Below are 15658 nucleotides of genomic sequence, written 5' to 3' on the forward strand. Positions count from 1 at the left end.
CAAGAGACCCCTCACAGAATGGGAGAAGATCTTTACATGCCATACATCAGACTAGAGTCTAATAACCAAAATATATAAAGAGCATGCCAAACTCAATGACAAGAAAACAAATAAACACATCCAAAAATGGGGGGAGGGCATGGACAGAATACTCACCACAGAAGAGATCCAAAAGGCCAAGAAACACATGAAAAAATGCTCTAAGTCTTTGATTGTCAGAAAAATGCAAATAATGATAACAATGAGATACCACTTCACTCCTGTGAGAATGTCACACATCTGAAAAGATAACAGCAGCAAATGCTGGAGAGGTTGTGGGGTCAAAGGAAACCTCCTGCACTGCTGGTGGGAATGTCAGTTGGTCCAACCTCTGTGGAGAACAGTCTGGAGAATTCTGAGAAGGCTAGAAATGGACCTTACTCTATGATCCTGTAATTCCTCTCCTGGGGATATATCCTAAGGAACACATCATCCAAAAAGATCTGTGTACAGGTATGGTCTTAGCAGCACAATTTTTAATAGCCAAAACCTGGAAGCAACCCAGGTGTCCAACGACAGATGAGTGGCTGAGCAAGTTTTGGTATATATACACAATGGAATACTACTCAGCTGTAAAAAAAAATGGTGACCTTACCATTTTCAATTTATCTTGGATGGACCTTGAAAAATTCATGTTAAGTGAATTAAGTCAGAAACAGAAGGATGAATATGGGATGATCTAACTCTCAGGCAGAAGTTGTAAAACAAGAAGAGAAAACACAAGTAGAACCTGAAATGGAATTTTCACATTGCACCAAAGTAAAAAACTCTGGGGTGGGGTGGGGGTGGGGTGGAATAGAGGTCCAAAAAGGATGACAGAGGACCTAGTGGGGGTTGTATTGTTATATGGAAAACTGGGAAATGTTATGTATGTACAAACTATTGTATTTACTCTCTAATGTAAAACATTAATTCCTCAGTAAAGACATTTTTTAAAAAAACAGAGCATGTATGTAGTGTCTTATTTTCAAGTTACATTTTAAAAACCCCTTTATCCCAACTCAAATGTTGAATATAATGATTGGTATTATATCCGTAAGATATATCTGTATTGTTATATACTAAGTTCCCTTGAAGCACAAGAGTATTATTGGAGAGTTTAAATAGCAGCTTGAATTAACTGAACATAGTCCATCTGGGCATTATAACTTCTTCTTCTTCTAGCGTTTGCCCTCTTCCGTAGCCAGTCAACAGCGTCAGGTTGAGCCTGATGTAAAGTTTCGAGACCTCCTTTGAATCCGGAGAGGTGGCAGTCGTTGACTATGTGGGACATAGTCTGTCTGTAGCCTCAGGGGCAGTTTGGGGCATCTCTGGCTCCCCAGCGATGGAACATAGCGGCGCACTGGCCATGGCCTGTTCGATAGTGATTGAGGAGGGCCCAATCATAACGTGCTAGGTCAAAGCCGGGTTGACGCTTGCAGGGGTCTGTGATGAGGTGTTTGTTCTTTACCTCAGTTGACTGCTAACTCTGTTTCTAACAGAGTTAGAAACAGAGAAGTTCAGTGTAGGCGTAGGGGACCAGATTGGGTGAAGAGACGTCAAGCGTTGGACAGGGTGGGCGAAGATATCCGCGTATATTGGCAGATCCGGGCGAGCGTAGACGTGGGAAATGAACTTAGATGATGCTGCATCCCGACGAATATCTGGCGGGGCGATGTTGCTAAGAACTGGCAGCCATGAAACCAGGGTGGAACGGATGGTTCCAGAAATTATCCTCATGGAGGAATATAATTTGGAATCGACCAAGTGGACATGGGGGCTACGGAACCATCCTGGGGCACAGTATTCTGCAGTGGAATAGCATAATGCCAGAGATGATGATCGTAGTGTGGAAGCGCTCGTGCCCCATGAGGAGCTGGCCAGTCTTGCAATGATGTGATTCCTCGCGCCCACCTTTGCTGCAGTTTTTATGAGATGTTCGTGAAATGACAGAGTGCGATTGAGAGTAACGCCAAGATAGACTGGCTGGGCTTCATGCCGGATTCGCGTATCGCCAAGCTGCACATTAAGCTCACGCGAGGCCGAGGCATGGTGTAGATGGAAAACAGATGATACTGTTTTTGCAGTGCTAGGGATTAGTCGTCATTTTTTACAGTAATCAGATATCAGAGACATGTCTTTCGTGAGTGTTTCCTCGAGGATGTCGAACTTGGATGCCTGAGTTGCTCAGCAGATGTCATCAGCGTAGATGAACTTCCTTGAAGAAGTTTCTGGGAGGTCATTGATGTAAATATTAAATAGCGTAGGAGCCAGAACAGAGCCCTGGGGGAGGCCACTTGAGACAAGTCTCCATCTGCTAGACTTGTTACCCAGGTAACTGAATGAATTTCACAACTGAAGAAATTTCATGACTGAGATCTTTAGTCATCACACCCACTAGCAAGTGGGGTCTTGTTTATTCCCATTTTACAAAGTTTATAGAGATCAATGGCTTACGTTTACCAGCTAGTAGACCTCTTCATGCTTGAAGTTAAGCCTTGTTCTTTTGCTCAAAGTCTAGGCTCTTACAGGCATTCCTCTAGCACAGTACAGGTGTTGGTGGGGGTGGGAGTCGCTGACGGTTGCATTCTTCCAGGCAGCAGCTGTTACAGTGAATAAGAATACTTGAGAAGCACAGTGTCCTAATTACCTATGGCAAGGAAAACATCTGTGTGGGGAAAGTAATGAAATTAATTCTAAAGTCTAGCAGTTGCATACATTAATCGATGTTAATTAATGCCAAATTAAAAGATACTTCCTATGGAATCGCATCTTACACTCTGCAGAATTGAATATGGAAAGAGTTCATCATATTTAATATTATTACAGCACAACTCAAGGGGAAATCGAGTGATTGGTCCCTCATTACAAAGTGCAGCCAATTTCTTTCTGTTTCCATTAGGAGGAGAAAGGGAACAAACCAGGAACACTTTACTGTGAGCAGGCAGACAGCTCAAAATTTATCTTTTCCCCTCCAGCTTGCAAATTTCACTTTGAGTCACCCTGAACAAAACCTGGTTTCAAGACTTCGTCCTGATACTTTTCTTGTGTCATCCTGCTCTATACTTTGTAATTTTCAGCCCAAAGACAGACTTGTTCATTGCACAGCTCTGCCCTAGGATGAGAAATAGGCAATGGCAGAATGGGACAAGTGGGTCCAACAATATACATATTCACACACATACCACATAACACTGTAAAATGCTGACTGCATTTGGATATGGACTGTCCTTCTCAAATCATTGCCTCTGTGCTATCATATATATATTTTCCACCCATTTTCCCACGTAGATATGCATATCTACATGCACAGCTTGCACAAAATCAGGTTCATATGCACATTTGGTAACCTACTCTTGAAAAACTTTGTTCTTTAATACTCTTAGGTAAGCAAAAATGTTACCAGGGTTGTACAGCTTTACCTAGCTTGTGTCGACATCCAGTGTCAACATCCTAAAAAAACATGATCTATTCCTCAAAGCTAAAACAATTAACATTAACAAAGTATTGTTACTTGGTATTTTCCTCTACAAATGTATCAAGTGCTTCTGTAATCTTTATAGCTTCTTTAGAAGGAAGGTATAAATTTTAATTCTTAAAGATGTATTATCTATTTATTGTGATATAGACAGAAATTGAGAGAGAAGGGGGAGACAGAGAAGCAGAGAGAGAAAGGGCCACCTGTAGCCTTGCTTCAGAGCTTATGAGGCATCCCTTCTGCAGGTGGGGACATGGGGCTTGAAGTGGCTTCTTATACACTAGCATGTGAGCTCTACTGGGTGTACCACTGCCTGGTCCCTAGAAGTAAGATAAATATATATATATATATATATATATATATATATATATATATATATGAAAAATTTATTAGAGAGGGAAAGAGACAGAGAGACACCTGCAGCCCTACTTCACCACTCATGAAGCTTTACCCCTGCAGGTGGGGACCAGGGTCTTGAACCTGGGTTCTTGTGTACTGTAATGTATGTGTGTTTATAGTTAACTGTCTGATTGCTAGCTACTTTGTTTTCTCTTAGTACTTTTGTTATAAGTAAAGCTAATGAATATTAAAGTCACTAACCCTTGCATATTTCATTAATTATTTTCTCAGGTTGAATTCTCAGAAATGAAGTCAAAAATATCATTTTTAAAGATCTTCATCTTGTTAAATTATTCAGATTAACTAGAGAGAGATATGAATATGTAATGTTCATATGTATCTATTGATACTGGAACCTAAATATATATATCATGAAAAATGTATCCCAAACTTGCAGGGGGGATGTTCTGTAAGTAGAGCAGTGTAGCGCAAAGGTCAAGGACCGGCTTGAGGATCCTAGTTTCAGCTCCCAGCTCCCCACCTGCAGGGGAGTCGCTTGTGAAGTGGTGAAGAAGGTCTGCAGGTGTCTGTCTTTCTCTCCTCCTCTCTGTCTTCCCCTCCTCTCTCCATTTCTCTATGTCCTATCCAACAACAACATCAGTAACAACAATAATAACCACAACAATGTTAAACAACAAAGGCAACAAAAGGAAAAATAAATATAAATAAAAAAATAGAGTAGTATAAATAAACAAACCCCAGGGCCAGGTAAAATTGAAACCCATATTGACATTCTATAATTCATTCTCTTTATCTTCAAAAACATACCAGCTAGTACTTTATACTTTATAGGTTTATGAAGATATAATGTGATAAATAAATTTGAGTTGCTTTATATTTTGATCTATGGGTGCTTAATAAAAGAAAATTACTTTCTCAGTGCTAGTGACACATCTGGTTAAGTGCATGTGCTTACCATACACAAGGAGCCAGGTTCAAGCCTTCCAGCCCCCATCTGCAAATGGTAAGCTTTACACATGGTAAAGCAATGCCACCAATGTCTCTCTGCAGGTTTCTCACTACAGGGGTCTTGTCTCTCTCTCCTTCTCTATCCCCCTTCCCTCTCAGTTTCTCTCTGCCCTGGCAAGTAAAATAGATAAGTAGGGTTTAAAAAAATGTTTCTCTGTTTTACTTTATCCCTGTATCCCATAAATTCACACTGTCTGTTTAGCTGAGTTACAGTACAACTCTATTTTTAAATTTTCTACTGTATTTTTCCTCAGGAACCCCTGAAGAGGAACTTGAGGTGTTAAGGAAAAAACAACTTAGACCTCATTACAAGTAAAAACAGCATTGTAGTTTGATGGAAAAGTCCTCACAATCCTAGAATTGACAACCCTAGAAATTTCAACTGGGAGTTGTAGTTCTAATTCCATACCCAAGACTTCCTAATTAGAAACCTTTGATGCAATTTGATTAATCATTGCTCTTATTAATTATCTCATTTTATTAAAAGCATAGAGGGCTGTTCCATACTCAGCATAGTAATTTGTTCAATGGTATCATTAAGGAACATTTTCTTCTTATCATTTTATCATGTTTATTATGTAAGTTTAACTATAAAACTAACTCTTTTGTGTCACAGGAAAACTAGGTCAGTCCCAAACATCAGATTGATAATAGAGTATTGTACAGAAGCAAAAATGGTCCTCTGTTTTATTAACTGGTACTTCTTTGAAGCTCACATCTTACTTATTTGAAGTGAGCTTTTTAAAAAAGTTCTATTAGTGATTTAATAATGATTGACAAGATTGTGGTCTAAGAGGGGTACAACTCCATACAATCCCCACAACCAGAGTTCCATATCCCGTCCCCTCTATTGGAAACTTCCTATTCTTTATCCCTCTGAGAATATGGACCAAAGATCTTTATGGGGAGCAGAAGGAAGGTCTGACTTCTATAAATTCTTCTCTGCTGGACATGGGTGTTGACATGTTGATCCATACCCTCCCCCCCCAGCCTGTTTCTGTCTTTCCCTAGTGGGGCAGGGCTCTGGGGAGGTGGAGTTCCAAGACACATTGGTGAGGTCGTCTGCCCAAGAAAGTCAGGTTGGTGTCATGGTAGTGTCTGCAACTTGGTGGCTGAAAAGTATTAATGTCCTTGCGTAAACCAACCAATAGGGGTGGAAAGGATGGAACTGAAATACATTGTGAAGTCATTACCCTAGAGAACTCATCTTTGTGTATGGGGGCTTATGTGTCACATGGATGATAAGGGAGCCAACAGGTTGAGTAATGGCTTTTCCAGCAAGGAGACATCACAGGCTGAACATTACATAGGTCACCAATAATATGGGATAGAGTAATAAAACAAGAGAGGTCAAGAAGGTTAATCAGCAACATAGTACATGCCTTAAATCACTGAAACCCTGGAATTGATCCCCAGCATCAAATTTGGGAAGGAAGGGAGGGAGGGAGGGAGGGAGGAAGGAAGGAAGGAAGGAAGGAAGGAAGGGAGGGGAAAAGGATAAAGAAGGCTGTAGTACTGAAATTCAGTATTACCAGTCTCTTTTCTTTCAGTTAAGCCAGTGTTCTTAAGGATTTATTATAACATCTAAATCAATTTAATTATTGTGAAAGGTTTCAAAAAATAAAACAGGAATATTTTTATTTTAAGTATAACAGCTGGAATTTATATGAATTTGAGTTTCCGAACGTCATGCACATACATGGATGTATGATTTCAGTTAATACAATTGGCATTAGAATCCTTGTTTAATGGGAAATATTAGGGCAACACTGGAGAAGGTCAAGTGTTTTCTTTAACAATCCAGTAAGTGAATACAGAAGAGCTCTATCATGGATCCATTGTCTCTATGCGGCTATCTTTTGAACAAAAGTAGAACAACAACAACAACAAAAAAAAATCTTGTGGGTTAGAAATTATGGATCATTTTGGGGAGGGATATGTCTTAGAATTTGTCTCCAAGAAGGAAGATCTTGAGTTATGTTCTAAGGAAGAATTGTGAATGTCTGCAAAAAGGAGATAGGGAAACAAGTTGAAGCTCTTCTTCATTTTATCTTTAGAGGTAGTTGCCCCAGGACCAGATGGGTTAAAGTAGTTGTCCAGGCTCCTCAAAAGGCTTTAAATTGAAAGAAGACCAAATTGAAAAAAAGATAGTTCTAACTATCCTTCATCAGTCTGAGAGTTGAAGGTCAAACACTTCAACTGTTTGTCAAATGGAGAAAATGTATGCTGTCCCCAGTGCTGCTACTTGTAGGATAGATTTATTAAGGTCTATAAAGGTAGTTCTGGAAATGTCTTTAATGGATGCCTCTGTTGAGTGCTTTTACCCTATTCAACACACATTATTTCCTACCCCCACCCCAGTCCAAATAAATAATCATTTCTCCTTTTATTTTTATTTCAAAGAGTGGGTTTCTGCATAAATCTCAGATGCTGAATAACCAAACTCACCCATTCATGAAATATCAAAAATTAATTTACTGTATGCCAAATATATATTCCAATAAAGAGGCATATTCCAATGAATATTAATTTACTCTGTGATGTGTGCAAAGAGTCGTCTTACTTGGATTAGAACCTCTAAGTATTGCAGTGAATGACTAAAAAAAAAAAAAAAGAAAGTAAATGTCTCTGCTTTCTTCATGGTGTTTATATTCTTGGGGCCCAAAGGTGTGAGAGAGCAGGAAGAAATAATGAACCAGAATAATTTTAGATTGTGCTACATTTTATTAGTGGAGTTAAGAGAATGGTGTGTTTGTAATAACCAGGAAAGATTCTCGGAAGTGACAGCTCAGTTTCAGGGAATAGCCTGAGAAGCAGTTTATATAGAGAGAATACAACTGAAAAGTCTGTAAAGTGGTAAAAAAAAAAAAGTTTGGCTGAGTTCCAAGAATAGAAAGTAGGCCAGAGGGAGTAAGGCGGTAGCACAGCTGGTTAAGCACCTGTGATGCAAAGTGCAAGGACCAGCGTAAAGATCCCGGTTCAAGCCCCCGGCTCCCCACCTGCAGGGAAGTTAGTGAAGCAGCTCGGCAGGTGTCTATCTTTCTCTCCCCCTCTCTGTCTTCCCCTCTCTCTCAATTTCTCTCTGTCCTATCCAACAACAATGACAATGATAACTACAGCAATAAAACAACAAGGGTAACAAAAAGGAAATAAATAAATATAAAAACAAAATTAAAATAACCTGTGTCTAATGATATGAAAATTAACTTAAAAAAAAGGAAGCAAGGAAGGAAGGAAGGAAGGAAGGAAGGAAGGAAGAAACAAAGAAAGAAAGAAAGAAAGAAAGAAAGAAAGAAAGAAAGAAAGAAAGAAAGAAAGGCCAAATAAGAAGAATGCCAGGAAGAGAGGAGTTCAGCATGCAGGAGGATCTTGGAGAGGTGGGAATGGTATATTAGAAGTTAAGATTAGCTATATGCTGAGTGCAGTAAGATAAAAAAAATTTTAAGTATGGAAGTGAGATATGATTTTATTTTACAATTTTTATTATCTTTATTTATTTATTGGATAGAAATAGCTAGAAGTCAAGAGAAATAGGGAGAGAAAGAAAGAGACAGAGAGACACCTGCAGCCCTGCTTCAACACCCATGAAGCTTTTCCCCTGCAGGTGCAGACTGGGGGCTCAAACCCTAGTCTTTGCTCACTGAACCATGTGTGCTCAACCAGGTGCACCACCACCCAGCCCCTGACATACGATTATATAGAGAGGGCAAAATAATAGTGCATGAAAAGTAGGGTCAGTTTCCCTGATATAATACATTTCTAGCAGTAGCCTTCAATTCTATGTAAGTTGTAACTAATGCCATTTATCATTTTCTTGTTATTTTTATTGTTGTTGTAGTTATTATTGTTATTGTTATTGATGTCATTGTTGTTGGATAGGACAGAGAAATGGAGAGCGAAGGGAAGACAGAGAGAAAGATAAACACCTGCAGACCTGCTTCACCACCTGTGAAGCAACTCCCCTGCAGGTGGGGAGCCTGAGGCTCGAACCAGGATCCATACGCCGGTCCTTATGCTTGGTCCAGGAGCACGTAACCTGCTGAGCTACCACCCGACCCCCAGTCGTTTTCTATACAGTCTCAGATGAGACAGATCTTCATTTACCTATCTCTAAAATGAAAGTACTGTTTCTCCTCAGGAATCTCTTTTTTTATTTCACTTTTAACTAGTAGTAGAAAGCACCTATAACTTCATACAGAATCTTTTTAAAATAACAGAATTTCTAGCAAGAGTTGAGTACTGATGTGTTTATGTATATATTTTCCCATCGGTCTGTCAAAAGTCCAAGTATAGAAGTGAATCCAATGCATGAGACAACAACAACAACAACAAAACCTGATATCACAAACATTACTGTTAATTTTTAAATTATTTTTGCTTGGGCTGAGAGGGGTGAATTTAATTACAGAAAACTCTTTATTTTAGTATATCCAGAGTCAGTCGATAGAGACATTGGAAGGTGATGGTGGTCTTGGCAGCAGGTGTGATACTAAAATAATAATTTTAATAATTCTAATAATAGGATGTGTTTAAAGACTTGGAGATAGCAAGAGAAATTGAAAATGCCCTATCTGATTCTAATTCTCTGCAGTGGGGAGTGGTGTGCGTCATCTAACACCACAAGTTGTAGTGTTTGTTTTTTTCTTTTTCTTCAGATTCTCAATACCTCACTTGCCGGATGCAGAACTGCACAGAGAGCAACAGAAATAAACCTTTTCCAGGCTACATTGACCCAGACTCTCTGATTGTCCAGGATGATTATGTGTTTGTTCAGGTATGACATATCCACTTCCAGAGATTCTCTCAAAAATATTTCTCTTCCTTGTTTGCTGATGAAGCCTTTTTTTTTTTTTTTTTGCCTGCTTGTACTCTCTCAGAAAGAAAAAAGAAAGGGAGAAAAAAAGAAGCATTATCTTTTCAACAAATGGAACATTACCAAGTGTGGATGCTTCTACACTAATAGAATAGTAATCAGCCCTTGGGGGCAGTGTCTGGAGGACCTTATCAACTCTGGGTCAGAGGGCTCTGCCTAGCGTACTGAGCTTGTCTCCAGAATGAGGCACATTTCCATCCATCTCCTCATCTGCATTCTGAGGGGCACCATTCAGTCATCAAGAGAAAGAGGAGTGAGTGGATATGTCAGTCTTCAGTCTTTCTCTTTAAGGAGAATAGTCAGCCAGTCAGCCTCCTCCCCAACACTCACCTTCAATAGAAAAGCAGGTGGAACAGACACTGTGGGGTGACTGGAGGTGGCAGGAAGCAGAGACAAGGCAGAGAGTAATCAGCTATTATTGTCATGCTCTGGCTGATTAGGAGAAAGAAATGGAGATGAGCTGATTTCATTCAGTCAGGTTTTGCACCTCAAGAGGTTGGGGATTTTAAAAGGGGGAGCTTTCTTTCTGAGTGGTTAGAAGAGACAAGGAGCAAGGATGCTTGACTTCTTTTCTTACTTTTTTTTTTTGGAAATTGCACTTTAAAATTCAGTTAATGATTTCCATGTTAAAATAATAAACATACAGAGTTGCTACAGAGTAGAGGTAGTGTGTATGAGTACACATATAATGTCAGTAGGATGAGGGCACATTCTAAAATGCCCTTAAACCCATGTTTTGAGGAAGCAAATTTTCAAATTTCCTAACACCAGAATTTGTACTTTTAAGCACACTTACACACACATACATACACACACACACACACACACACACACACACACACATATGCACACACATCCTTTTTCTTGAAGGAAATGAGTAATGAGATTTCTGATAACTTTAGCAGCAAATTATCAGCAGACATTAAAATGGAAAATGGTTATACATATAATTTGTATCTCAGATTCATTTTGCTATATAAGTGTTGCTTCAAGAACCTTTTTTTCCTGTTTTCTAATAACAGTTTATATTCTCTACAAATGAGAATCAATTCTACATTTAGAGCTTCATGTATATTCATGTCATTATGAAGATGGCCCTGTAGCATATCACTAGAACTAAGAAGTGATCTAGGTAACATGATAGTAAAAAATATATATTTTTCCCAATCACTTTTTATTTTATTTATTTTTCTTTCCACCAAGGTTACTGCTGGAGCTCAGTGCCAGTGCTGTGAATCACCACTCCTAGTGGCCATTATTTCCTTTTTTTCTTTCTATTTTATTTGCTAGGAAAGAAAGAGAGGAGAGAAGATGATAAGAGAATGGGAGAGAGACAACTGCAGACCTACTTCCAGCTCCTAAAGCATACCCCCTGCAGATGCGGAGCAGGGGCTTGCACATGGTTTGAGTCACATTTGTGCCTGGGTGGGGACACAGTCCTGACCCAGTTTCTTTTCTAAGGAGTCTTTCCTTCTAATGCACAGCTGTGTGGAGGTCCTGCACCTAACTAGAATTTTATGCCTAGAGAAGTGAGATTTGAGTTCTGCCACCGCTTGTCCGGGAGCAATTCATTCTGAAGTGGGATGTGGAGCTGTTTGCATAGCCCCAGGCTGAGTTTAGATAGTGGGCTACTGTGGACATGGAGCCAATATTCCCTGAGAGGTCTGTAATTTAAAGGAAACCACTGAGAATGTTTCCTTGTGTCTGAGTTACAGAGCAAATTGAAGAATCGTATTTTCCTTTTGTTGGGTTTAGCTGGGCTTCGGACCAAATCACATACTCTGAGTAAGTTGTTTCAGAGCTGGATGCCAATTCTTTACACTTGTCCACAATGGTCATTCATGCCATTGTGTTGGCAGTTGCTGCGTTCAATTCAGTGGCTGCTTTTCTGTATTATAGTAACTCCTCTGACAGTCTTTTGTGCTTATGATCCAGCTGACATCAGGAGGACGGCCACATTACTATGTGTCCTACCGAAGGAACGCCTTTGCACAGATGAAGCTGCCTAAATATGCTCTGCCCAAGGTATGACCTAAATCAGTTTCTTCTTTTCTTGTTACTACTTTCTCCAATTCATTTTTCTTCCTCTTTCTTTTCCTAGGATTTTTTCAGTCTTTTGCAGTCATCAGTGACTTTTCATCTTCCAGCACTGTGTCTCAAGTTAACTTTCTTTGATTTCTAGTTTTTGGAAATTTCATTTCTCTGTCTCTCTCTCTGAAATTCTTACTATTGGAGCATCTGAAAAAAATAGCCAATGATTAGATGCTTTTCAATAGTCGATTCGATTTTTAAGCAGTATTACTGGTTTTCTACCAAGACAGAAAGTCATATTCGATCACCTGATGCATCACTGCAACAGATATGATATAGTTCTGTCCCATTTTATTGCTATCAATTGTTTATTGAGAGAGAGCGCAGTTCTGTGCCTCCTAGCCTCTGCTCTCTCAATGGACCTTATGAGATTGGCTATTTTTTTTTATAGACTCGTAAGGCACACCTAATTTTCGGACTTCCCAGAAGGACAAGTTACTTTTGAAACAGTGGGAGACAAAAGTTTAAGACCCTGAGCTGTTGAAGTCCAAGGGTTATCCTTCTTTAAGTATGAAAAGCTGTGTTAATATGGAGCGCCACCTAGTGGAGGTCAAATGGCTTTGGGAGCTCAAACTGCAGATTTTCTCTCTCCTGGCCATTGTGATGTATTTTAGATAGAAATTATTAACCTAGTGTGCCTTGATCATGTACAGAAGAGATGTATGGAACTGTAATATGTGGATAGTGTGGTTTTGTATATAATTTAAGCTGTACTTTTGAAACTTCTGTGTTTAAAATTCTGTTTTCATGACTTTTCCTTGCACTTTAGTCCATGCTTTTGCAGTATGCATTTTTTTTTTTTAAGAATCAAAACGCTGGGAGTCAGGTGATAGCACAGTGGGTTAAGCACACATGGCACAAAGTGGAATACATAGTAGAATCTATGTAGTGGAATACATAGTAGAATCTCGGTTCGAGCCCCCGGCTCCCCACCTGCAGGGGAGTCGCTTCACAGGCGATGAAGCAGGTCTGCGGGCGTCTCTCTGTCTCTTTTCCTCTCTATCTCCCCCTTCTCTCTCAATTTCTCTCTGTCTCTATCCAATAACAAATAAATGAATAAAAAAATTTTTAAAAAGTATCAAAACACTGATCAGCTCTGGCTCATGGTAGTTTGAACCCTGAACCTTGGAGCCTCAAGCATGAGAATCTCTTTGCATAACCATATGCTATCTCCCTCATCTGAAATGAAATCTTACACTAGCGCCACCCTGCTGCTCAAGGACGCTGGTAATAGATATGGCACAAAGGTATTCCAGGTCTTCTCTTGGGGGTCACTGGCAGCTGGTTGTCCTGACGTCTCCAGAAGCATTCTTCTAAGATACCACTGTGTCCCTCACCCTAGCTGATTAAAAGGTGGGCTATAAACCTTAGCCCATTAGTGATAATAACACACATAAAAATGCACTGTTAACTCTAAAGAACTATATCCATGTTAGCAGCTATTATTATTGTCCACTGCTAAGATGTTAATGATGATAGTAATTGCTCAGAACTGTATGTCTCTGCCTGTATATATTTAAACTCATCCCTTGAGTTGACTTAAAGTCTTTTCCAAACAGACAAGAACAAAAGTATTGGAATTATTCCTTATGTAATAACTGGACAAAGACTATGTGTAAAAGGAAAAGTGTGTTTTGTTTAAAATTTCCCTTGATCTTTAGGATGTCCTATGATGGAAATGAACACATTACCTCAAGAAGTTTAACAGAACTTTTAATCCCTACACACACACACACACACACACACACACACACACACGGAAAAAAATCACTGTTTCTTTGAGTGACTGATAAATGAAATCTATGGGTTGAAAGATTTATATCTTTAAAAGCAATTACATTCAAACTCTTCTTCATGAGATATATGGTAAATAAACTCAAATCAGGAAACAGTTAATCTGGTTAACTCATTCCATGCTTACTCAGTGACATAAATATTTTAGATAGATTAAGTCCCCAACTAACCAAGTACTATTTTCCCTATAAATGAAGCTAGTACTCAAATCTCTTGACCCCTAACTTTGCATTCTTTATTTTATACTTTTGTTTCCTTGTAGTAGTAACTTGCCTTTTTAAAAGGTAGCAATTATAAAAATAAATTTTAAAAAATTTAAGGGAGTCTGGCAGTAGCGCAGCGGATTAAGCGCACATGGCACGAAGTGCAAGGACCAGCATAAGGATCCAGGTTTGAGCCCCCGGTTCCCCACCTGCAGGGGAGTCCCTTCACAAGTGGTGAAGTAGGTCTGCGAGTGTCTGTCTTTCTCTCTCCCTCTCTTGTCTTCCCCTCCTCTCTCCATTTCTCTCTGTCCTATCCAACAACCACTGCAATAATAATAACTACAATAATAAAACAAGATGGACAACAAAAGGGAATAAATAAATGAAAATAAATTTTAAAAAATTTAATAGGTAGTAGTTGAGACTTGGTTCAGTGGGTTGTATATATCCTTTGGAAACCTGAGGTTCTGTGTTCTACCACTGGCCCAGCATATGGTGAGAACTTTGCTCTGTCCTCTCATTTAATATGTAAATAAGTAATTTTTTTTTAAAGCTGACAAACACACTGGGAGTGGTGGATTCACTTTGTATGCACCAATCCTATTTGATAGCCCAAGTAACAATTAAAAAAAAAAAATCAAGATGCCACTACTTCCTCCACTTGTTGATATACTAGGGTATTAGGGTAGCATCAAAGAAAAAAGTCCCATTGGCTTAAGAAGCCTTAATGGTAGCCTAAAATCAAAGAAACAGCTTTGGCCCCAGTGCTGGAGTGTTAGAAAGCATACATTGGAAATGGTTTGATCATAGCCATCACACAGATCATTACTGACACCTTCCCCCATTGGCAACTTGCCAATCTGGAAGGCAGAGTCTACTTTCAACCTGAGCCTGGTCTTTTCCCCTTCCCGTGTGCTCTCCCAGATGTGCACGCTCTATTACTCATCTACCTTTGAGGCCTAAGGGTAGATGGCTGAAGTTAATTTAGCTAGTGTCTGATGAAACAGGAGTCAGTACAGCAGATGAGTGTATTATTTGGTCCTAGCAAGTGTTGATTATTCAAGCCAATGAAATGCCTCATTACAATCCCATTATACCTTCAAAGAGAAGTCCTAGCTTAGGTGGTGTGATCTGTAGCAAAGGTGGATATTTCATGGCCTGCTATCAAAGCCAAGGTCAGTGCTGCAGAAATGAATAAAGCTTCATATCTATGGAAGAAATTGAGATTCTTTAGAACCTTCATGCACATATTTCCTTTAATTATCCACTGCCATTTCACCAGCTCTTGAAAGACCATGGTTAACCTAAGTGTCACGAAAAGAAAAGAAAAGAAAAGAGAAAAGAAAAAGGAAGGAAGAAAATAAAGGAAGAACAAGGGAAGAAAGAAACAAGATGAAGGGAAGAAAGAAAGAAAGACAGAAAGAAAAAAGGGAGAGAGAGAAAGAAAGACGATGGAAGAAAGGGAGAGGCAAGAGAGGGAAGGAGAGAAAGGAAAGAGAGAGAGAGAGAGAGAGAGAGGATATATTAGTAGTGATGATAAAAATGACCAAAAAGGTAGCAGGGGAAGCTTTGGTTTTGCTGTTGCTATTAAGAACATAGAGCTTTCCAGTCGGAGAGATGCTGTGTGACAGTTTTCTTCCCTTAACTTACTTGGAGCTCATTCTGAGCTACTTAAGTGAGATAAATGAGGCAATACATATGAAAGTGCTTTGAGCATTTTGGAGGACAGATACTCTATAAAAGCAAGGTAATATTATTAGTAGTACAGATCTAGTTGTCTGTGTGGTGGAAGATCAATGTGAGGGGGACGTGGGTGGTGTGAAGGCTGCTTGA

At 39.3% G+C, this 15658-nt stretch overlaps 1 protein-coding gene across 3 annotated transcripts in view; it reads left to right on the forward strand.

The window, feature by feature from the left end:
* SORCS1 (sortilin related VPS10 domain containing receptor 1) overlaps window positions 1-15658 on the forward strand; it is a 633466-nt gene that overhangs the window by 485915 nt on the left and 131893 nt on the right. For all 3 annotated transcript variants that reach the window (XM_060171368.1, XM_060171370.1, XM_060171369.1), the window contains exons 7-8: window positions 9520-9638; window positions 11673-11762. In XM_060171368.1, the coding sequence (XP_060027351.1) occupies window positions 9520-9638; window positions 11673-11762 (209 nt within the window). The remainder of the gene's footprint in view (window positions 1-9519; window positions 9639-11672; window positions 11763-15658) is intronic.

This window comes from Erinaceus europaeus, chromosome 14 (genome assembly GCF_950295315.1).
Source record: "Erinaceus europaeus chromosome 14, mEriEur2.1, whole genome shotgun sequence".
NCBI lineage: Eukaryota > Metazoa > Chordata > Mammalia > Eulipotyphla > Erinaceidae > Erinaceus > Erinaceus europaeus.